The following is a 25,594-nucleotide window of genomic DNA, read 5'->3' as shown; positions in this document are numbered from 1 at the left end:
ACACTATACAAAGAAGTCTTAAAATAGATGTTAAAAAATAATCAACTCAAAGAAATGTGCAAAAGACTTGAACAGACACTTTATAAAATAAGATGTCCCAATTTCCAGTAAGCATATGAGAAAGAACTTACCTTGTAATAGATAATGGAAAGCCCATCAAAATCACAATATGATACAAACACACACTTGTATAATGTTTTAAATAATAATAAAAGAAAAAAACAGATAGTAACAACTGTTGACAGAGTGCAGAGCAACTTGAACTCTCATATATTTCAGGGAAAGTAGAAATTAGTCCAATCACTTCGTAAAACTGCTTGGGACTATCTACTAAAACTAAACATATGCAAAGCCTATGATGCAGCATTTCTATTACTAGGTATACGTCTAACAGTAATTAGGATATAGGTCTGCCAGAAGATACATACATACTTGTTCATAAAACCTTAATTTCTAATACCTAAAACCATAAATAATCCAAATGTCCATCTACAGGAGAAGTGATAGCTAAATTCTGGTAGTAAATCCATACAAAGGGACATGGCACAGCGATAAAAAACAACAAACTACCAATATATGCAATGATGGGATAAACTCTACCACATTATTTTGAAGGGAAAGGCCAGACACAAAAAAGCAAATAATGTAAGATTCCATTTATGTGGTATAAGAGAGGAGGCAAAACTAACAGGCATTGAAAGAATTCCTATGAATGGGGCATACTCTACAAAACGACTGCTCATTCTGGACTACTAAGTTTAGATAACTCTCCCAACTTTTATACTTTGCCTTCCAAGAATCTCCTAAGAAAAATAAGCAGTAATCAGCTATGAGTATTTCTATTCTTTGTGTCAAGCCATTTTTTCCCATTGAACTATCTGTTAGATTTAAGGTATTGTAGACAGTGAGTAAAGTAAACCTTCTTGACTGGCATGAATTACAAACTCTTAATACTTCTTAACACTCCATTTAAAAAATGGTTCTCTTGGGGCGCCTGGGTGGCTCAGTGGATTAAGCTGCTGCCTTTGGCTCAGGTCATGATCTCAGGGTCTTGGGATCGAGTCCCGCATCGGGCTCTCTGCTCAGCAGGGAGCCTGCTTCCCTCTCTCTCTCTCTCTCTGGCTGCCTCTCTGTCTACTTGTGATTTCTCTCTGTCAAATAAATAAATCTTAAAATAAAAAAATGGTTCTCTTATGCACATGGCCTGATGAAAGGGCTTAAGTACATTATATTTAGGAAAGTACTGGTAACATTCAATAGTGTTAAATGTGAGTAAACTACTGGAGTCTCTTTGAAGATGGGGAATAAGATACAAAAGGACATTTGAGTAAATAAGGAAATATGGTCAGAAGTAGAGCATAGTGAACATTTGGGTGTGCGTTACTGCATTCCATAGTTATACACAAATAATTTTAAGATTTTTCTTTTTTGTATCTTTGACCTATATATTGACTAGTATATAATGCAAATTTGATGGCAATTTAAAAAAAAAAAAGTCATATTCTATCTCTTTAGTGTATCATATTGGCGAAACTTTAGACAAACTGAGTTTAAAAGAATTTTTTTTTATTAGCATATAAAGTATTATTAGCCCCAGGGGTACAGGTCTGTGAATCGCCAGATTTACACATTTCACAGCACTCACCATAGCACATACCTTCCCCAATGTCCATAACCCCACTACCCTCTCTCTTCCTCCCTCCCCCGGGCAACCCTCAGTTTGTTTTGTGAGATTAAGAGTCTCTTATGGTTTGTCTCCCTCCTGATCCCACTTTGTTTCATTTACTCTTTTCCTACCCCCTATTCCCCCATGTTGCCTCTCAACTTCCTCATATCAGGGAGATCAGACAAACTGAGTTTAAGTTCCAGAGTTTAGTAGTTAGGTGACCTTGAGCAAGTGATTTTTTCTCTCTAAACCTTGGTTTTGTTATTTTTAAATAAGGATAATCATAGTACTTTCTTTATTGAAAGAATAACAGAAGTATTGCATATAAGTGTCCATGTTTATGTACAAAATGACATCCTTTGTCAGATAAGATTCCATGGGTGGCAGAGTGGCTGAAGAGGGTTTTCTAGTAGGATAGTAAGGAACCAATTCTGAGCAGAGAAATTATATCAGGATCATCATGTGAAAGACATAAAACTATAGTAGTATGTCGAAAGGAAGGCTCTTACAGAACAATTGCCATAGAAATAATATTCCATAGAAACCAATTAAGAGTTTTTCAAGACTATATCTATGTAAGATATCCAACAGAGGAAAAAAAAATAAGAGAAACAACTATTTCAAGGAGAAGACATTTCAGACAAAAAGGCAAAGGAAAAGAGCATTGGTACAAAAGAAGGTGAAGACCAACTGGAAACATTCCCTTCGCCACACTGGGTAGGGACTGGTATTAACTCCTTGGTAAAAGAGAACTGAAGATGAGATCAGATCTATTGTTTACTTTCTATGATCCTTAAATGTAGCTCCATACAGTAATCTGTACACAGTCACAGAACTGGATCCCAGAGGGAAGAAGTTCCCAAATCTCAAGAGAGGAAAGAAGTCTACGTCCCTCAGAAACTGGATAGAATGGTGAAAAATATGAAATTAGCTATAAAAATTGAAATTGTGTAACAGAAGTCACAATGTTATGTATGCTCACACATTTTTCTTTCTTGAAAATAAAAATAAAAACAAAGGAGGTGACCAAACATTTGAAGATTTTGGACAAGCAGTATCTGAAGTGAGAGAGAAACAAACACAGGCTCACACCATGAGCCTTCTGTGATTTCTGGATTTCAGTGACCAGTACAATATCCCACACTCCAGCATCCCCCCCTTCCCTCACTACCTTAATAGGAACTGACATAAGGTTGCCAAGTTCTTATTTTAACAAGTACTGACATTTAAAAACAATCACAACTCACCATTTACTCCATTCTTCATTTTACAAAAAAATGAACTTATACCAAAAAATATAGGATGGACATGAACTGGGAGGGAAAGTGCATTATGAAAAACTCTCTATATCACTCTCATTATTCTCACTTTCGTGCTGGTATGGGACAACTTCTCTGTGGACGGAATTGGTTTGTGGGCCAGGATTTCCAACCTATTGCCCCAAAGCACTGTGGTGTTCCAGCATCGTGGATAAAGGCACCTATACCACCAACTCAAACATTTTATTCCTATGCAAATGCATATAGAGATTTTGTTATACAACGTGGGTATAAGGTAGTCTCAACAAATCCCTTATCAATTTAACAAACTTTTATTTTTGCAAAATTTGACATATAGATCAATTTTGGCCCTACATCGGTTATTAGAGTTGAGATTCCCTTTCAATGAGCAACCGATAATAGTACCAAGACCCTATGTTTAACTCATATAATATCACTTACAACAGTGGATTGCAACATTGGCTGCCCTGACTAGCTCCCTTCTAGACACTGAACATCTTGAGGGCAGTAACTAGTTTTCCTTAAACCAAAGCAACAGTTGGGACAATGTGAGCCCTTATACCTATGTAAGAACAAATGGCTTTGCTCAGATTATGTCTCCTGAAACATAATACCAATGCACAACAAACCCCTGCTGCTATGTTCTAGTTTATTGATGAAAAGAGGAATTGGCTCTGTCCTTCAAAATTTACTGATTCATTCTTCAGAATACACGAAACCGTTACTAAGTGTTTAGCTCTGTGCTAACTGCTAAAGACAATCAAGACGAGCAGAATGGAGCTCTTGCCTTCAAGGGTGGCAACAGTACTTGCTCTCAGGAGCTCACATTATCCTCTTAGCAAAGTGCCAGTTCCCTGAATGATATAAATAATAAAATTGTTTGTGATCTCCACAGAGTAAACACTTGCTCTGATATGCTTTTCTTAATGAAAATAAGGTCTGTTTATCACTGTAAGTAGCAATACCCACTCTATTTCTCTAAGAGTCCTCTTCTCTAACAGATTACAGCCACTATCCCCCGACACACTTTACTTAAATTGGAGCCTTAGCCTTATCCACTATAAAAGAAACAATAAATCTGCTTACTATTGCAAGTCTTGTTGTATTTGCTGTTCTCCTGTGCAAAACCTTCCAGCCGGCACTGAAAACGATGCTGCCAAAATTCTTGAAACCAAGGGTTTCGAAGGTTTGTTTCTGGACGGAGCTTCAGATAATAATCATCAAACCACTTGACATCAGGAGATTGGAGCTTGATTGTGATTCCACCAACAGCTTCTCGCTGATATCCATCTGTCACATCATACCTGTCAGCCCAGCCATCACTGTGGGGAAACAAAAACCAGCTCAGCTCAGAACAGATACTTTCTAAGGAAATGATTCCATATTTGCTTTCCTTTTGAAAAGATCAGTCATTAAAAGGCGCCTCAGGCCACTTCAGGGTCCTACATTATACCTACATGATTATGAGCCACCCAGGTGCCCTGAGTGTTTAGTAGCTAGGTCCAGTTAAATTTAAATCCATTCTGTTCCTTTACTTTATTATAATGATTATAATGATCATAAAGTAAAAATGAAAATATTTTGGAGTACCTGGGTGGCTCAGTGGGTTAAAATCTCTGTCTCTGTCTTTGGCTCAGTTCATGATCCCAGGGTCCTGGGATCAAGCCCCTCAATGGGCTTTCTGCTCAGCAGGGAGCCTATTTCCCTTCCTCTCTCTCTGCCTGCCTCTCTGCCTACTTGTGCTCTCTGTCTGTCAAATAAAATAAAAATTTAAAAAAATCTTTTAAAAAATGAAAATATTTCTCAAACACACGTAATATTAATTTAACCATCCTACAACATGATATTCTTTTTTTTTTTCACATTTTACAAGAAATTATAAAGAGGTTTAAAAAAGCTTCTGATTATGGTCATTCTGTTAAGTATAGATTCTTTAGCACTTCACACCAAAGTCCCATAATCCACAGTCCATATACTCTTTCCCATCACAAGGTACTTCTTCAATATATTTAAAATGCACACATGAAATCCTGTTTACGTTGGACAGATTAGAAAACTTCTTAACAATGAACCATCAAGGATGGTGACAGGGACCATCCACTTCAATATTACTATCATTCTATGCACTGATAACTCAAAGTAACCTAGGGATTTTAAAATAAAAGAGAGTTTGAAACCAGAGAGTTCATAATACAACGGTTTAAGAGTGTGAAAGAATAAAGGGGAAAGTATTCTAAGCTTATTTGGAAAATATGTGAAACAAAACTTTGGAAATAAAAGACATAAAAAGATACTTATATCAAATTTGGGCACACCTCAGGGAAGGACAAAAGATACTGATTTTTCCATCCTCTTTCCCACTGGAAGATGCACAACTTGTGCTAAGTATCTGCTGGGACCCAGTGGGGCTGTCCTTCCTCTGAAGACAGGCAAGTGCTTTTTCAAGGAAGATAAAGAAAATCAAGGGACATTATAACATTGAGAAAAAGTAACAAATAGGGAAGAGAAAGAGTTTGGAGAGAGCTGAGCGGAAGAATGGGATGCAGCCTCTGAATGTGAAGCAGGAAGTGCTTGGAGGTTAGAGGGGGTGGGGTGAGGGTGGACACCAGAGGAAGGGGGAGAGAAAGGATTTACATTCACAATCATTGTTTATTTCATACATATTAGATATATTTATCAGAACGTGAATCTCCCTTTATCTTCCTTCAAATGTATTTTTCTCTTTTTAACTTTTTTTGTAGGCGGAGAGCATGCTCCAATATTTTGCATATAAAATCAGTGCTGGGGAAGGTATTACGTAAGTAATTAATTAAAATAAGTATAAAAAATGTACTTTTATTCTAGCATGCTCTGCTATGGCAACTCTGACTTAAAAACTGATCATGAGAGTTTTTCCAAAGGTCGCAGATTACTCATTAAGATATCATAGGGGCTTGCCATAACTTGAGATGTTTCCTACGGCATCAGTGGGTGGAAGAGGAGAAACAAACAAACAAACAGAACGAAACATTTCTTCTTCTAAGTCGTCACTGACAAAAGAGATTTCGTTAAAAAATTATGGTAAAATTTCAAAAACTTTTGTGGCAGCTCAGGAAAAAGACGAATAAGTCATGCAATATGTTTTGTCCCAGTGTTGAATTTGGTTACTTCACACATTCTCTTCCCTCAAATTTCTCATTTTCAGCTGCAGAAGATTTTATTTAAAGCTGACAAGTTGAAATGATGTGGGCTTGTTTGCCTCATTTTATCCCTCTGTTGTGGAGGGTTTATTATATCACTGGTATGAGAGTGTGGGTCTCATTGGCGCCGGAGGAGATGCAGGGGCGTGCTGCAAACGGGGCAGGAAGGGCTGTTTGTCAAGCAGAGCCCCATTCTCCAAGAAGTGGGAATTTAAATTGCTCCTTTTGTTAATGCTAGCTTGCTCTTATGTAACACTATGATTATGAATATTACATAAGAAATGTAAGATTATAATGGGTCCAATTTACCCTTCACAATTCATTCATTGAATTTAATAGGGATTGTAAAAAGCTTGTCTTGATAAACTTTTCTGGAGGAAATATTTCCATAAAAAAAGTATCTATGCCAGAGTTTGTTAACTGACTCAATTCACACCATGTTCTTCAGCTTTTATTTATTTATTTATTTTTGTTCAGGTATAAATTCCTTCTCCATGTTTAAGAAGTTGGCAAAAGATGTTTTATTAGTAGTCTATAAGTTAGAGTTGTGCAGTCAAATGTTCTACCACTGAGCTATGCCCCCTAGAGTTGTGAATTTAAAAGTTTTGTTCCAGATGTTTCCATTCAACAGCAAAGTAAAAAATCATAATGGAGTTTGTAATTAAACAGAAAATTCCAATATCTATTTGATAAACCAAGGTTATTCTATTTAAACTTAGTGAGGAATGTCTGCTATATAAGTTTCAAGAAACTTCATTCCATGATGGCTAAGTTAGATGGTGTTGTATTGACTTTAGGTTATTAAACATTAACATTTTCATAAAAATGTGCTTTTAAGATTTGTGTTAAGATGACAGGGTATCTCTAAGTAAGAAATAATAAATCCAAAAGCAAAATGAAATGCCAAGAAAAACTTACGCTACTTTTCTATGATCTAATGCTTTACATTATACGGATAGATTAGACTGTCAAGTACTACCTAAATACTTTTGGGAGACATCTATTTTACCAAAGAAGGAATAAAGAGTAGGGAGGAAGATAAGGGAAGAAACTAAAAATACACCATATTTAAAATACCTCTCCCCATTTAGTATCTATCTATCAATCTACCTGCCTATGTATCTCCACCCATTCATCCATCCATTCATCCGTTTATCTAATTTCTCTTCTCCCTGGTGGGCATTTTGCCCATCTCCCCATAATCCACTTCATTAGTTTTCTTCTGATTCCTTGATATACAGTCAGTCTTCATTATTTGCAGATTCTGTATGTGCAGATTCATCTACTAGCTAAAATTTATTTGCAAGCCCCACATTAATACCCATGGCACCTTCGTGACACTTCTCACACACACAGGGTGGCAAAAATTGTTGAGTCTCTGGATGTGCACATTCTCAGCTGAGACTGAACAAGCTCCTCTGCTTTCTGGTTGGAGCTCTCATATTATAAACAAGTGTCCCTTTCATGATCTGTTTAGTAGCAGGGTTTTTGTATTTTTGTGGGTTTTTTGTTGTTGTTTTTGATTTCACTGTTTAAAATACCCCCCACCCCGCATAGTGCTAATGTGTTATCTAGAGTTCCCAAGTGCAAGAAGGCTATGATATCGCCTACACAGAAAATGCATTTTTAAAATCAGCTACATTCATGCATGAGTAAAGTGTTATTTGGTGGGAGTTCAATATTAATGAATCAACAATATATTTTAAATAAGGTATCTTTAGACAGGGCATGCATAAAGCAAGGTTATGTACTGCCTACTTGATGGAAATGTTGTGAAAAGAGGCCTACAGCAATTTAAACCTGTCCTTCTCCTGGGGACAGTGGTCACTATTCACTAATTCAATGTTTGGTGCATGTTTATGGCACATAACTTCTGTGGAAAACAAGAATTCGGCGTACATATAATGTTCTTAACTGGAGTGTTATATTAGGCCTCCACCTTTTCTTTGACTATAGAAACTGAGTGACTTGGACATTTAGAACAGGAAAAACATTTTTAGCTTACTTAGGTTGGTTTAACTAAAGGAAGAATCTTTAATATAGACCCATTCTCAAGGAATCTAAGGTATTGGATTCTTTAAATTCTCCCTGAAGACATGTTAAGGACATGCTCATCTGGCAAGAATTTATTTTCATTTTCTTTCCAAACTGTATAACCCAAATATATATGCCTCTTCTATTATCTACATATCCTCCTTTCTCCTCTCTGCCCTCAATTTCCACTATTCCTCCTATTTAGCAATTCACAGAAATTTAATTGTTATCTCTTTTCAATAGAAGGTTGTTGTTTAACAAAATTGACTCCGAAATTCTCCAGCTAGAGTTCATCTTCAATCTCTCTATAGCTTTTCTTATTTCCGCCAACATTTATTAAATACCTGTCTATCTTGGACTAAATTATTTTGTGGCAATGAAAAATTCCAGTGTCCCAGTGGTTTAGTGAGAAGCAAACTCCCTGCTGAGCAGGGAGCCTGGTGCAGGACTCGATCCCAGGACTCCATGATCATGACCTGAGCCGAAGGCAGCCGCTCAACCAACTGAACCACCCAGGAGCCCATCATCCTATGGTTCTTAAGTAGTCCACTCAGAAGTGGTGCAGGTCACTTCTGCTCATATTTCATTGATGAAAACAAGTCATATGGGCAAGCCCAGGTGTGTATGATTTTTCCCACACAGGGGATCAATAAATGTTGTGAATAAAAATTCACTTCACCACATTTATTATCTATTGAAACTGTTTTGAGATTGAGAAAAACAAGTTAAGTAAGTTTTACACAGTATACTCCAAGACTCACAGTCTAGTAGAGGAATGGAGAAGAGGACAGACATATAAATCAATGACCTCATACAAATAAATATTGTTGCAGGTGTGAAACAAATGTAATTAATTCTGTTAGGGAAATCAGATTTATCTATTTATTTATTTATTTATTCATTTATTTATAAAAGGAAACACATTTATTTGAAAGAGAGAGTGTGGAGGCAGAGCAGAGGGAGAGGGAGAGAGAATCTTAAGCAGGTTCCACGTTCAATATTCGGCATGGAGCCTGACTTGTCCATCTTAGCACCCTGAGATCATGACCTGAGATGAAATGAAGATTTGGAGGCTTAACAAATGAGCCACACAGGTGCACCCAGCTTTATTTATTTTTTAAATATTTATTTATTTTATTATGGGGGGCAGGGAAGAGGGAGAGGGAGAGAATTTCAAGCAAACTCCCATTGATCTTGGAGCTCCGCTTAGCTCTGTCTCAGAACACTGAGATCATGACCTGAGTTGAAACCAGGAGACCAGAGCTTAACCAACCAAGCCAGTGAGGTACCCTGAAAGATCAGTTTTAAATTGAGTTTGACAAATATGGGTAATACTTTTATATATATATCATATGAAATATATATATTTTATATATATATAATATGGAGTGACAACGGTATTTTGAAATTTTATTTTCTAGGTAGGGAGAAGGTATTTGGGAATCTGGAAAAAGTGACTTAGAAGCAGTGCAGCTACTTTGATCACTCAGGACAGTGAACCAATGAGAAGTAAGCAGAGGAACACTAGTTGCGAATGTTCTTTTGTGTCATCCCAATGGTTTGGACTTTTTCATTCAGACGACAGGGAGCCAGTGGTGGCTTTTAAGGTGGGAAATAAAATGAAGAGATGATGAGAATTGGAGGAAATATGGTAGCAGCGGGAACAGATCAGAGTGATCATAGATGAGTATTCAGGGAATCAAGTTAGAAAATGTGCTGCAGCGGTAACTGAATTTAAAGCAGGAGCAGGAGGCCTGCAGAGGCTTCTTTGTAAGGAATACCAAGAATCCCCTAGGAGAGATGTGTGGAAAATAGGGGTAAAGGGGGAGTTTTATAGTTTATGCTATCATGAGGATATTGTTGTTCCATATCCTAAATGTAAAGTAGAGGGAGACAACAGGTCTGGGGTGAAAAAAAATAAATATAAGTTGGAGTCTGTGATGATCAGATTTCCCTTTATATGCTCTCTAGTGGTTCTTTTGTCCTGCATTTCGATCTATTCTCTACATATACAACTGATTTGAATGTTAAAAAAATTAATCAAGGGGCGCCTGGATGGCTCAGTGGGTTAAGCCTCTGCCTTCAGCTCAGGTCATGATCTTAAGGTCCTGGGATAGAGCCCCGCATCAGGCTCTCTGCTCAGCAGGGAGCCTGCTTCCTCTTTCTCTCTTCTCTGCTTGCCTATCTGCCTACTTGTGATCTCTCTCTGTCAAATAACTGAATAAAATCTTTAAAAAAATTAATAAAATTTAACAATTTTCTTATCTTTGGGCCAATACCATATTAACCTACCCTATTCTGTTTAGTCTCTATATATGCAAAACAATAGCTCTTGGCAATCAGAAAATGAGAAATAACAAAAATAATAGAACTCTAAAGACTTGATACTCTCTACCACTATGTCCTTATAATATAAATATTTTAGCCTTAGAATTATTATTTTTATCATTTGTTTTATTAAATCACTGATATATAAAGCAGATCAATACTTATGGTTATAAAATAATTACCTCAGGGTTTACAACCAATAGATTTAATATAAAAATATATTTCTGGAATGTTGAAGCCCTTGAAGTCTACATGGTAACAGGAATAAAAAAATTGGAAAATTATGAAGAGAAAATTTTATGAATTATCAAATGTTAGAGATGTTAAATAATTTAAAAATTGTTTCTCTTATCAAAATCTAAATCTGTATAATCATCTAGATATAATCTTCCTTTCCTCATTTCCTGCTCATATATTTTAAGTGATTGCTATGGAAAACAGAAAAATACACGTAGCACAGAAAATTGCATTGGATGATCCTTTAGTTACAGTCTCCATGTACTACTCATTCCAGTTCATTAACTAGGAAAGCATTTGGAATGCCGCTTTGGTGTGTTCAAACTGCTCAGACACTGTGGTAGGTTCTAGTACGTGCCCTTAAGGAGTCAACAGTCCATTAGGCATGACCTGGCTGAATGGGCAATCCTGACTTATGAACCCACTGGCAGTTTCTTCATTTACTCTTCAGACTGAACATGCTCTTTCCTTTTTCCTCAGTCTATCTGCAAACAGTACTGTTCATTAGATTTCCAGTCACTGCATCACTTATGGAAAATCACATTCCTGTCCTACCTCCCTGAGATTATTCCCTAATCACCTCAATTAGTATTCTGGGTGTTTTCAAACTCTCTGTTCTTAACATTTACAATCTCTTGATTTATTTACATGGAAGGCTAATCACATACAATGGGTATGGATTTCATTAGTTGCACTCTCAAATGGCAACCCGAAGATTCAGTATAACTCCACAGAATTCTTGGGGAGGCATCTGTCATGGGCAAACAACTTGAAAAATTCCCTCCAAGTCTGTTTCAAAAGGAGTAATACCAGACTAAAAATATAAGCATCAGAATAACTATTCTTCCGAGGGAGCAGTCATTAAATTAATGGAAGGAGATGGGGTTGGGATGCTGTGCCAGGCACATGCGGTCATTCTTCAGTCCTGTGTGCCAGAATGTTGGTGCTGCACAGAGTCAGCACACACATGTTGCATCCTGGAGATGTAACACATGGATTCCTTTGCCTCAAATGTGTCATGTGTTCCCACTTCCAGGCCTTCTAGAAAGAGTGCCACCCCTTCAACGCGTCATGTGTCTTCTGATTTTAAAATCCAGTTCATCTGTCAAGCCAGCAGACTGGACTAGAATGCAGCCTAGCAAACCTTCTTGAGCTCCTCTGGGCTGAACAGTTTCCTCCTCTCTGCTTCCAAAATGTTGGGACATTTATTCCTTTATTCATTGAACAAGTATTGTGTAACAAATATGCTAAATGTAGGGGTAAAGTGGTAAACAGGAAGACAAGACTTGCTCTCATGGGGCAATATTATGATGCTTTTAGTTTTGCATGTGTCATCACATTTACTTCTGTTTTCTCTAACTAGACTAGAAATGTTATGCTTTGGACAACTCCTCATCTTTATGTCTATTATAAAGGCTGGCACATAGTAAGCACTCAAGAAATGTTTTATATAACGTATTAGAAAATTAGATCTTCAAAGGCAAACTTCAAATTATAGAGAATTATTTTAAGATAACTGGATATGTTCATTTTTAACTGAGGATGCCATGCTGTCAGATGCACCTTATAAAATGACTGTGAAAGGCTGAATTGATTCCCCCTCCAAAATGGTCCTTTCCAATCTCTACCTGATGCTATTAAGGTTAATGAGTACATTCATTAGGCCGCATCCCAGCATTTTTTTTTTTTTTCAAAATCTGTTCACAACCCACATAATTATTATGGAAACTGCTGTTCTACCCACATGTAATCATCATCCTGCCAAATCTTTTACCAATAGCATTTTAACAGATATTTCAGGATTTTTTTTTTTCCCTAATAGTGGGAGTCTGCTGACTGGTTGGCTGTCTTCATATAATATATATATTTTTCTCTTCTGGGGGAGTAGGAGGTCTTAGAATCTCTAAATAATAGTGAAAGGCATGAAAGGATATTGCGCTTTCAGATAAAAGTCCTTATGAATATACACCATTCAACACTAATGAATTATTTAATTCTATAGAGAAATACAATGTAGATTTTTTAAGAAAATGGTTGGGTTACCTACTGAGAATTAACCTATCTCTGGGGTTTATAAATGTGAGTTTTTCCCATTTCCAAGGCTTTATAAAGAATAAGGAGATGTGGATTGCAGGAGCTATATTAGGACATTCGAAAGAAAGATTAAAAAGTTAGGAACTTATATTTTGCTATGTGTCTAGAGTAGATCAGGTGATTTCTATTGTATTACTTTCCCTAATTCTCTATAGGCTTTGGAGGTGACTATTTTTAGCATCAGTTTTTACTGCTCAGGAAACTGAAGCTCTGAGTGATTAAGGAACCTACTCAAAATTTCACAGCAAATATAGAGGGGATTTAAACCCAGATATTTGCGCTGCAAAACTCCTGTGCTTTCCATACCACCTAGAGCCTCCTAAGTAAATTAGTGAATTACAGCGATGGTAGCACAGAGAAGAGTTTCTTAAGTGGATCCTATTTAAGAGGCAGGTAAGGGAGGATAAGGAGCAGAGAGTACGGCTGGGGCTGCATAGGTAGAATTCTAACATGGCGCCTGAGATTCCTGGTGTTTGTTGATACCTCTTACCTTTTTATTCAAACACTAATCTAGATAGGTACTGCTGTGAAGGGATTTTCAAGATGCAATTAAGGTCCCAAATAAATTGACCTTAAAAATACAAGGAGATCAACCTCAGTGAGTTTGACCTAATCAGGCAATTCCTGAAAAGTGATTGGCTTTTCCCAGACAAAGAGACTCCAACATGAGAGGGATTTGAGGAGAGAGGGCTGGAGGAGAAGCTCCATGGCTGGCTTTAAAGATGGTGGCAGCTCTGTGTAAAGAAACACAGTGGCCTCTGGGAGCTAAGAGTGCCACCCGGTGAACAAACAGCAAAGAAACAGGGACTCAGGCTCACGTCCAAAAAGAACTGAGTGCAGCCAAGAACTTCAATGTGCTTGGAAGCAGATCCTCCACAAAACCTCTAGAAAGGAATGCAGTTCAGCCAGCGCTCAGATTTCAGCTTGTTTAACCCTCAGTGTAGAACCCACTTATGCTAAGCATGGAGCCCTGACTTCAAGAAAGCATGAGATGATAATCAATACTGTTTTAAGCTGCTAAACTTGTGGTAATTTTCTACACAGTAACTAAAAGTTATTACATATTCCCCACCTCTCTGCTACATTTCCTCACTTGGAAGGAATGCAATTGTAGGAAGTTTGACTGAATTCTTGGTTTGGTCTCAAAAGAAAGACTTCCAAAGATTTGGGGATTACCAAAAATTACGGAGAGTATTTAAAATATTGGAATAGTTGAAATATCCAATTTTCTTCAATTTAGACTTCAGGATGGTAAACATTCTCCCCTCTGGTTTAAAGATTTCTTCTACAGGGGATGCTTCCTTATCACACACATCCTCCACAGAGGAGAAGCTGAGAAAGATCTTTGTGAATAGATTATTTTGCAAGTTGCACAATCTATTGTTTCTCTTCTCACGTTATAGCAATTTGGAGAAATGCAAAAATCGAGGCAACTGTGTAAGATGTGCAATATGGTAAGATAATTCAGTTACATGGAGAAAGCACATTATGAGTAGACTATTGTACCCACCGCTTTCTATAACCTCTTCTAGGTTTTCTCATGAAGCTTCCTTTCTTAGGATAACCTCATAGTTTTCAAACCCCTTTTCCACTGACTTGAACTAATTTTTTCTGTTATGCCAGTAAACTAAGCATGATGTTCAGAATAATTATTTATGGAACATCTATTAAGTTCCAAGCAATAAAGCGTATTTCATGGTGATGCTGGTGAATATACCCTCCCCCCACCAATACACACACAGATTTGTTTTCTTCCCTTATATCTTAAAACGGATAATCAGGAATTTCATAATTTCAGATCCAACTGTTCTGGTTAGCAGCATTTAATGAGTAGCATGGCACATGCTAAATTCTCTGTAGAGTGTTGCCAATGAGAACTAAGAGAAGAAAAGCTATCATTCCTTACCCACTCTGTAGCATTAGAGAAAGAAATATGAACTTACAGAGCAGTAATGGTCCTCACATATTTAGAGTTTGCTGTCTGCTAGGTGTAGCTCCAAGCAGTTTTTCTGCCAGGTACTATCTATATATTCATATTCATTATATATTAGAGAGGCTGGATGGGGGAGGGCAGAGGGAGAGAGAGAATATTACGCAGGCTCCATATCCAGCACAGAGCCTGACATGGGCTTGATTCCACAACCCTGAGATCACAACCTGAGCCAAAATTAAGAGTGCGATGCTTAATTGACTGAGCCACCCATGTGCCCCTCATATGATATTTTATATCTTCACATATCATATGATAAAAGTTCAGCTGGAAAAATAATAAATCACCCAGGGTTATATAGGGTTCAACCTCGGTCTACCTAAATTTTGAAATCAAAACTGAATCTGTACAACCCATTAATGTGGTCTTTGATCCAAATTGAAGTTACCTGGTTTTGTACACGAAAACATAGAGAGACCAGTTATTTTAATTTCTGTTAAACACACACACGAATGCATGCGCACATTTGGAATTTTTTTTTTTCCTTCTCCCTGGGACTGTAAGCGAAGAATTGCCTTAAACACTGCATTCATTTTCTGGAAAAAAAAAAAAATGTCCATCTTTGTAGCGTGAGAATACACTGGCACAGTTATTAAGGATCTTTCTACTCACAAAGAAAAGAGCTATTAGGAGAAGCTCAAGAGACCTTGATATCTGTACATAAACACAGAATGGACTCTCTTCAGTACACATTTCACTTTGAGGCAACATGTTTTTCCTTGACAAAATATCCCCATGACACCCACTGAAACCAAGTCTGTTGTTAACTTCTCACATCTATCAGAAATGGTTTACCATTGAACACTTACAAGCTGTGGAAGACCAGTAAATAATCAAAAAATGCTCTGGGTGTGAGACTAAGGTTTAGAAATAGTTATTACTGAAGAAGCCAGATAAAATCAGAACTAGATTATGCTGAGTGAAATCAGTCAAGCAGAGAGAGTCAATTATCATATGGTTTCACTTATTTGTGGAACATAACAAATAGCATGGAGGAGGGAGTTAGGAGAAGGGAGTTGGGGGAAGTTGGAAGGGGAGGTGAACCATGAGAGACCATGGATTCTGAAAAACAATCTGAGGGGTTTGAATTGACGGGTGGGTGGGAGGTTGGGGGAACTAGGTGGTGGGTATTATAGAGGGCACGGATTGCATGGAGCACTGGGTGTGGTGAAAAAATAATGAATACTGTTATGCCAAAAATAAATAAAAAATAAATAAAAAAAAAAAAAGAAAAAAAAGTCAGAACCTAAAAGCCTGGAAATTTAGATGAATTTAGATGCTACAGGCCTAATAATTAATCCAAATAGACTGAAAATGTAAGTCACATATTAGACACCGAACAGCTCCTTCCACTTCCAGCTATGATAGATTAGACAAGCCTGCCACTGAAGACAATTAGAAAAGCAAGATAAATTTTGAAAAATTTCTGCTAATGCTGTAAGAAAGCTGTTCAAGTCAGCCATGTCTCAGGACAAAGATTTTAAAGAGAAAAAAATTGTACTGAGTTATAATTTTCCCTATGAGTTGTGATAATTTACTGAAAGGGAGGGATGAGTGGCTAAGGGGTTGGGACAAAAGCAGAAAGTGAGGCTCAAGGTTTTTTTAAGTTCTGGGTTAACATTACTCCAAAACATGATCAGGAAATATCTGGGAAAGAAGACAGCACAGATGTGACAAAGACATTTGGTACTATCCCTTGAGCCATCTGCTTATTTGTAGGCAGTTGGTGAGAAGCTTAGAAGTTGAGCATAAGGCAGTGGCTAACAGGCTGAAAAGATGAGCAGAGCTTTACACAGTTACGGTGGATTGAAGAAAAACTAATTGGAATTTTGGACCTCCAAAAAGAAATACTCCCAGTAAATACTCCTGGGTTTCATTTGCGATCTTTAAAGGTTATACCCTCCTTGTGAGACCAAATCAGAAAAACACAAGCCCCAACAAAAAAGGGACTCAACTTCAAATCATCTTAATAGTAAATTAGATTAAAATGGTCACTCTCTAATTGCTGGAAAGCAACAAAAGCAAATCTTTGGATGTATGTACCATTAGACTTAGCTTCAGATGATCTCTACATTGTCTATCATTCAATTAAAGTAAATTTAAGCAACTTTTTTGGGTAGGGGTGAGATGTAGAGGATGTTTATGAATGGATTCTAAAATTTGCATAGAAATATAAATGACTAAGAGTAGTTACTATTATATTGATAAAGGGAACAAAGTTGGGAAAATATACCATTTAGATGCCAAGGCTTAGTATGAAGTTAAAGCTATATATAATTTATAGAGATCGATAAACAGACCAGTGGGACAGAGTCAAAGTCCAAACACAAAGTCAAAACACAAAGATGTCCAAAAAATGTTCTATTAAAAAATGATAAATCTATATCTAAGGGAAAAATCTTGATACTTAATCCTTGAAAATTAATTCCAGGCAGATTATAGATCTAAATGTAAATGATAAAACAATAAAGCTTCTAGCTGATTACAAAAACTTTCATCTATAACACAAGGAGAATATCTTAGGGTAAGAAAGATTTCTCAAACACAGTAGTATAGAAAGGACTAACCATAAAATCAGGATAATCAAAAGTATTTATAATAAAGTTGACATCTATCTATCTATCTATATATCAAAATATGTCACTGAATGAAAAGGAGACCACAAATTAAGAGAAGATCTCTGGAGTGTGTGTGTGTGTGTGTGTGTGTGTGTGTGTGTGTGTGTAAGTAGATATATAGATAATAGATGGATTAATATGTAGGTAGGTAGATGACAGATAATTTAGAAAGTACTCATCCTTAGAATACATAAGAATTCATTTATATTAGTATAAAAATAAGTCCTATAGAAAAAAAGATCAAGAAGTTTGAACACTACATTTCTCAAGACAGCTTTGAAATGGCCAATAGATACAACAAGAGCTCCACTTCATTCATAAGGGCAAAACAAAGGAAAGCCACAATGAAGAGCATTATACACCAACATAGATCTTAAAATCTTAAAATCAATTTTAAAAAAGATTGATATAGACCAGGGTTAAATCTGAAGCAATTTCATTCTCAGACATTGACGGTAAAAGTGTAACTAGTATAATCACTTTGGAAAACTATTAGAGTCTTTTCTTTTTTTTTTTTTTTTTTTAAAGATTTTATTTATTTATTTGAGAGAAAGAGAGAGAACCAGAGAGAGAACACAAATGGAGGGGAGGGGCAGAGGCAGAAACAGACTTCCCACTAAGCAGAGAGCCCCATATAGGGCTCAATCCCAAGATCCTGGGATGATAATATGAGCTAAAGGCAGACGTTTAACTTACTGAGCCACCTAGATGCCCCTAGGCAGTGTCTATCTCAACTGAATATAAGCATACACTATGACCAAGCAATTCTACTCTTTGGTATGTCCCCACTAGAAATGCTCTCATATACACATCAAAAGGTATGTAGAAGAATGTTTACATGAGCACTATTTGCAATAGTTCTGTTTTTGAAGACAACCAAAATCTTTTTTTTTTTTAAAGATGTTATTTATTTGACAGAGACACAGAGAGAGTGGGAACACAAGCAGTGAGAGAGGGAGACAGAGAAGCGGGCTTCTCGATGAGCAAGGAGCCCGATGTGGGGCTCTATCCCAGGACCCTGGGATCATGACCTGAGCCAAAGTCAGATACTTAACCGACTGAGATACTCAGGTGCTCCAACAACCAAAATCTTGATTGCCAGGTAAAAAGATTGTAAATTGTGGGTTACTTCACATAACTAGTACAGATAGAATGAAAATGAACAGGTACCTCTACATGAAGCAAAATGTATAATATAAACATAATGTTGAATGGAAAAATACACAGAAAAGAGAAAAACATATTCCATTTATATTAAATTAAGACAAAGACAATCTAACCTACAGTATTAGAAGTTATTTTTGATGACTGTGCTCCAGCTTTCCTCCTGTATTGATTTCTTATTTCATTCCACTGTGGTAGGAAAAGATATTTGACATAATTTCTATCTTCCTAAATTTGTTAAGACTTGTTTTGTGGCCTAATATATGATCTATCTTAGAAAATGTTCTGTGTGCACTTGAGAAAAATGTGTATTCTGCTGCTGTAGGAAGGAATGTTCTGTATATGTCTGTTAGGTCCATTTGATCTATAGTGTTGTTCAAATCCTCTGTTTCCTTATTGATTTCCTGTCTGGATGATATATCCATTGTTGAGAGTGGGGTATTAAAGTCCTCAACTTTTAATTCTTTGATGTTTATTTCTCCTTTTAGTTCTGTTAGTATTTGATTATATATTTAGGAGCTCTGATGTTGAGTGCATAAGTATTTACAATTGTTTTTATCTTCTTAATGGATACGCCCATTTATCATTACATAATAACCTACTTTGTCATTTCTGACCATTTTTAACTTAAAGTCTATTTTGTCTAATACAAGTATACTAGTCTACTACCCTTGTTTTCTTTTGGTTTCCATTTGTTTGAGATATCTTTTCTATCCCTTCACTCTCTGTCTATGTGGGCTTAAAACTAAAGTTACTTTTTGTATGCATATTGTTGGATTTTGTTTTTTATTCCATTTATCCATTCTTTGCTTTTTGATCGGATAATTTAATCCATTTATGTTTAAAGTGATTATAAAGATGTTAAGACTTAAAATTGCAATTTTTTTGTTTTCTATTTTATTTTTCTGGTTTGATGCCTTGTTCCTGTGTCCTCTCTTGTAGGGTTCATTTGTGATTTGATGACCTTTTGTAGTGGTATGCTTTGACTCTGTTAGCATAATCTTTTGTGTACCTACTACAGATTTTTCCTTTGTGCTTATCATGAGGCATACAAAAAATGTCTTGTAACAACATAATTTCAATAGCACATGAAATTTTAGCTTTTACTATTCCCCTCCTCCTATTTTTGGTTATTGATATAATTTCCATATTTTGTAATATTATGTACCAAATAAAAAATTATTGTAGCTATGGTTTTCTTAATGTATATGTTTTTAAACTTTTAATCTAGAATTATGAGTGAATTATGCACCAGTATTACAATATTTGAATCTGACTTTATCTGTTTGCCAATGCCTGTGAGTTTTACACATTCAGATATTTTTTTACAGTGTTAATTAATGTATTTTTTACCTCTGCTTGAAGAATATCCTTTAGCATTCTTGTAAGGCAAGTCTAGTGGTGATGAACTCCCTTAGGTTTTTTGTTCTGGAGAGAGTTTATCTTTCCTTCATTTCTGAAGGACAGTGTGCCTGGTATACTGTTCTTGGTTGACAGTTTTCACCTCTGGTCAGGTTAGGTTGTTGGCTATATTCTGTTGGGGGTGGTGGCACTGGTTGGACTTCTTGATTGAGCTATGGGCTTGGCTCTTCATTTGCTTCTGTGTAGAGTCTCAGGCCATGGTCTTTCACTGGATGCTGTTGTTAGCTGGACTCTGTTCAGGTGGGGCTGCAGGCAGAGCTTTGTGGTAAGATAGGATCTCAAGCTATGCTTTATAATCAGGTGGGGACATCGACTATGTGCTGAAGTTGAGTGAGACTACAGGCTGGGCTTCCCAATTGGATAGGCCAATGGCTTTGTTCTGATGATGGGCAAGGTCACTGGATACGCTCTTTGGTTGGGAGAAGCCTTCAGCTGTATTCTATAGTTGGGTAGAGTTAGAGACAGTGTTCCACATTTTGTGGGGTGAGGATTACTTTCCAGGCTTCTTTGTTGGGAAGAGGAGTCTCTGGCTATGTTCCATGACTGGACTGGGTCACTGGTGAGACTTCCTGATGGCTGTGTTCAGCAATCAGGTAAAGCCATAGATTGGGCTCTATTGTGGGATGGAGTTATTGGCTGGGCTCCATACTGAGTGGCACTGAAGACTGGGTTCCAAGACTGTCCAGGGTCACCATTTAGTCTCCATAGCTGCCTGGGTTCTCTGATAAGGCTTCCTAACTGAACAGGACTTGAGGGTTTATTTATTTATTTAGATTTTATTTGATGGAGAGAGAGAAGAGAACAGGCAGGGGGGCAACAGGCAGAGGGAGAGGAAGAAGCTCCCTACTCAGCAGAGAGTCTGATGTAGGGCTCCAATCCAGGCCCTGAAATCATGACCTAAGCCAAAGGCTGATGCGTAGCTGACTGAGCCACCCACGTGCCCCATGGGTATATTTAGTTCCTAAGCAAGGGTTCAAATTTGCTTCCCCACCCAGACAGGGCCATTTGACAGGCTCCAGGGCTGGTACAGAGTTTTGCCTGATTCAGGCTGGTGACATGAATCAGGAAAAAATCTCTCACAGCGTGCCAGACAGGGCCACAGACTCAATTCTATAAACTGGCTGAGACTTTGTCTGGGCTCTCTGCTCAGGTGCTCCTGCAAACACAGCTGTAGGATGTGCTATGGAGTTGCCCGGGTTCTCTGGTTAGACCTCTTGGTCAGTTGAGTATGGAGGTTATACTCAGCAATAGGCAGGGCTTCCAGTTTTGTTCCTCAACTGGGTTGAGCTGTAGAATAAGCTCCACAGCCAGTGCAGCTCACTGGCTGATAAAATAAAACCAGGCAGAACTGCCTCGTGGGCTCCCTGGTCAGACAGGACAACTGGCTCCTGCAGCTGGGCAGAGGCACTGTTCAGATCTCTGCTCAGGTGTAGTTATAAAGAGGAATGTGGTTTGCCAAGATCTGTGTGCTAGCTGCTAAAAAAACTCTAACTCCATTCTCTGTTTCTGTCTGATCCTCAGCTGTCAAGCCCTGTAGTTTTCCCAAGGATCCAAACAAAGTGAGAAGTGAGAAGATAGTCAGGAAGAATCTTGCAACACTGGGGGAGCTAGATGTCTACCTTGGGCTCTTTATTCCCCACTGGAGAAAACCTAGGTTCAGGGGCACCTCTTGTTCTGCCGCTGTGCAGGCCTGGGGCAGGGGTAATGAGGCCCACATGTTGCTGCACTTCTGGCCCTTCCATTGGGTACAGTGCTTCTCAGTCTCCGTGCTCTAGAGGTGCTTCAGTAGCATCTTTCATTCAGGGATTTTCACTACTGTGTCTTGTCTACTCACAACTGCTAGTTGTGAGGGTGACAAAGTCATGAATGACCTGTGTCGCTATCTTGGTGACATCACTCTGGCCAGCCAGTTTGGCTTTCTTAGAAGTTTTTAAACATGAATGTGACATAGTTCAATGCACAGTTTTGATGGAATACTCTTCTCCACAAGCATATCTGAAGAAAGGCAAGAATTACTAGAAGGAAGCCGAGGACTTACAATGCAGATGAGGTCAGATGAGTGTTTGAGAGAGAAAAGAGAGCACATGATAAAAGTAAAGGACTCAAGTCCTTCAGGGAGGCAGGGCTTGTAGATTAGTATTCTGTAACGTGGGAGTAAGGTGAAGGAGTCTAGAAGGACTCTGAATTTTCTTATTTGTGTGACAAGTACCATTTAGTAAAGAGAAATGTGTATTGGGGCTTTAGTTTTAAGTATGTTGACTTTGAAATGTTTGTAAGATATTCAAATGGATTTTGTCAAGAATGCAGATACACAGATAGTCTGAAACTTAGAGAAATCTGGTCTGAGATATTTAATTTAGATGTTGCCAACAAAGGGTGCCTGGGTGGCTCAATCATTGAAGCATCTGTCTTCAGAACAGATCATGATCTCAGGATCCTGGTATCGAGCCCCGTGTCAGGCTCCCTGATCAGAAGGGGGCCTGCTTCTCCCTCTCCCACTGCCACTTCCCCTACTTGTGCTCTTTCATTCTCTTTCTCTCTGAAATAAATAAATAAAATCTTTTAAAAAAAATCAACGTTGCCAACAAATCAGTTTATGGTAGAATTGTTAGAAGGTAATGTGATCACCCATTGAGAGTGTTTTGTGTGACATAAGCAAGGGAGAAATGTCTAGGTCCAGATGATATCTATATTTAAGGAATATGTGGAGGAAAAGATACACTTTTAGGAATCTGATAAAGAAAAGATAAAGAGGAAAGAGAATAACAGTGAGTATAGTGATAGGAGTAGGGTGCTATACAAAGCCAAAAAAGGCAAGAGCTTCAAAAATAACAATTTAGCCACCAGTTGACCCATTATAAGGCATAGGACTTAAAATTGTCCTTAGGCTCTGACAACACAATCAGGACATTCTAGTGGAGTGGTAAGGACAGAAGCCAGAATTTAGTAGAATGAGACTAAAGGGAACAGACTGAAGGAAGAGATCCACACCAAGGTTGGTGTGGATCATAATGGAATGAGGTTGCAAGCTTTTCTCTAGTATTTCTCAACAGTTGAGAAATAGGGCTGCTGAAGGTGGATTATAGAATGGATTTTGCCAAATGAGTGAAATGTATATATAGATCAGGTTTGCAAACCATTTGAGGGTTGGGCTAAGAAACTGGTTTGAGTAATCAACTCTGGTACCTGATGATTAAGAAACTCAGGCTGGCCTGGAAGGAGCTGAGATATTGGGTGGGGGGTGTGGAAATGGAGACATCATAAAATAAGGGCCTTCTCTGAAAGCAAGGGCATATGAAGAATCATGGAAGATGATAAAAGTGAGATTAAGAGATGATAAAATAGGATAAAAACAGAGAGGAAGGCAAGCCATAAGAGAGTCTTAACTATAGAGAATGAACTGAGGGTTGCTAGAGGTGAGGTGGGCAGGGGATGGGCCAAATGGGTGATGGGTATTAAGGAGAACACTTGTTGGGATAAGCAGTAGGTGTTAGATGTAAGTGATGAATCATCAGATTCGACTCCTGAAACCGATGCTATACACTATGCTAACTAACTTGAATTTAAATAAAAAATAAATAAATACATGCTTTACTAATAAAAAAAAAGTATTAAAAGGAATAAGCCAAATACATTCTGCTGGCCTCTGAAATTATAGTAGTGGGATTTGTTTCCGAGGTGAACTATATAAACCTCTCTTAAAAATAAGAGAGAATGAGTTATACTCTTATTAGTAAGCATTAGAAGATCCAACAATAACAACGCAAAAGAGATGATAGAAGCATGTTTGTTCAGAGAATGAGATATTGGATTTAGGATTTCTAGGTAATGGAAGAATTGAAGATGTGCCATTAGGCATTCGCTAGGATAAACTGGACATTCATTTCCTTTACTCCCCATACAACAATATTCTTTTAAATTAAATTTCACTTCAACCAATTACGTTTAAGCACCCATATATTATCATGTTTGATTACAATTAAGAAATTTTATAACTGGGGCAGTTCTCAAGCAGATGTCAGCAAGCAATGTCTTAATAACAAGGAGGTTATTTTCTTTGTTATTGTTATTTGAGGCTTATTTGTTAAGTTGTTTGAATGTAATGTGATGTTCGTCTGTTGGACAGAATGTTTTTACCTAACTGGGAACATTGACCTTCTTAGCTTTTCTACTAACCAGAAAATCACTATTAGTATCTGTTCTCTGGAGCAGTTAGGGTCTTATACATACAGTCACATTCATGTCCACACATACCAATACACACACTAACACATATAAACCCACACACATTCATGTACAGCACATGGATACAGATACATTTGCATGGGAAAAACACAACCAGTGTTCAGTGTAAGCATCACCCTTTTTTTTTTTTTTTTGGTAAAATAGATTTTATTTTTTCATACAAAGAAATAGTATGAATTAACAGATTTTTTTTTCCCTAGAAACATCTTTCTCTGTGTAAAATTACTTTGTGTTATACATAGGACAAAATATTTGTTTTAATTTTTTTTTGTACATATTGGCTATTCTAACAACCAGGTTATAGAAGACATACGGCTAGAATCTGCACCGTATCTCAGATTACTGGGCTGAATGAACTCAGTCATAAATTAATGTTACAAAAGTGAAAAAAAATCTAACCACACCTTTCAGTTTAATTGACCATCCTTCTTGAAAAACTGAAAAAGAAAAATGACACGGACGTTCGTGTCAGCGTTTGAGATAAAATGCTAAGTATTTCAAGTCTACTGGAAGCTTCCATTTTCCTTTCTTATGTAAATAGCCTGGCAGGATCTGAATTTTTTTTTCCCTACCTGAGACATTCTTCCTTATAGGATATTTTGGGAAGGGACAAACAAAAATTCATTCGTTCCAAAGAACTGAAACAGTATGATGACCTACAGCTCTACAATTACTGACAGTGAGCAGTGCACGATTTTAGTCACAATTCAATACAGAAAAGTCAGACAAAAAATACACTCAAGATGTGAATTTAGGCAGTTCAGTGATTTTGCCTGGACCTATGTCTAGTTATTATCTTCACCCCAGAGAAGCCTGGCAACTTAATTTATTTCTGAGAGGTAGATTCATTTGTTCCTCATCTTACCAAATTCACTTGCTATAGATTTTTTAGGGGAATAAAATTCACTCTTTTAGTTTGATATTGCTGCTAAAATTGTTTAACAGTGGCTCTTGATGCCTGCATGTCCAGTTAGAGCAAAGGTTATGTTTCAAAACTAGAAAGGAAGAAAAAGTTGTTGAGGGAGGTATATTTTATTTTTAGTAGAAAATATGAACCTAGACAATGTGAGAGGAGTAGAAAAGGGATGGATAGGGCTGGTTGGTTCATAGTTTAATGTCTCTATCAGACAGGACACACATTATCCTCTCTCACTTAGATTAGGTGCTACTGGCCTTCCTTTGCTGTTACCAGCGAGATTTTAAAAACACAAACCAAATAATACCACATCCATGCTGAAAAATTTTCTTTGGCTTTCTCTGGCTTTAAATAAAGTCCAAAATTCTTAACAAAGCACACAGATCCTTCATGATATTGTCCTGGATTAGTATTCTCTCTT

General features: G+C 37.3%; 1 protein-coding gene across 3 annotated transcripts in view; it reads right to left on the bottom strand.

Annotated features, from left to right (window-relative positions):
• GRM5 (glutamate metabotropic receptor 5) overlaps positions 1 to 25,594 on the bottom strand; it is a 536,398-nt gene that overhangs the window by 143,421 nt on the left and 367,383 nt on the right. For all 3 annotated transcript variants that reach the window (XM_059186935.1, XM_059186956.1, XM_059186945.1), the window contains exon 4: positions 4,033 to 4,268. In XM_059186935.1, coding sequence (XP_059042918.1) covers positions 4,033 to 4,268 — 236 coding nt within the window. The remainder of the gene's footprint in view (positions 1 to 4,032; positions 4,269 to 25,594) is intronic.

This window comes from Mustela lutreola, chromosome 1 (assembly GCF_030435805.1).
Source record: "Mustela lutreola isolate mMusLut2 chromosome 1, mMusLut2.pri, whole genome shotgun sequence".
In the NCBI taxonomy this organism is placed as follows: domain Eukaryota; kingdom Metazoa; phylum Chordata; class Mammalia; order Carnivora; family Mustelidae; genus Mustela; species Mustela lutreola.
This window is presented reverse-complemented; position numbering and strand designations above follow the sequence as displayed.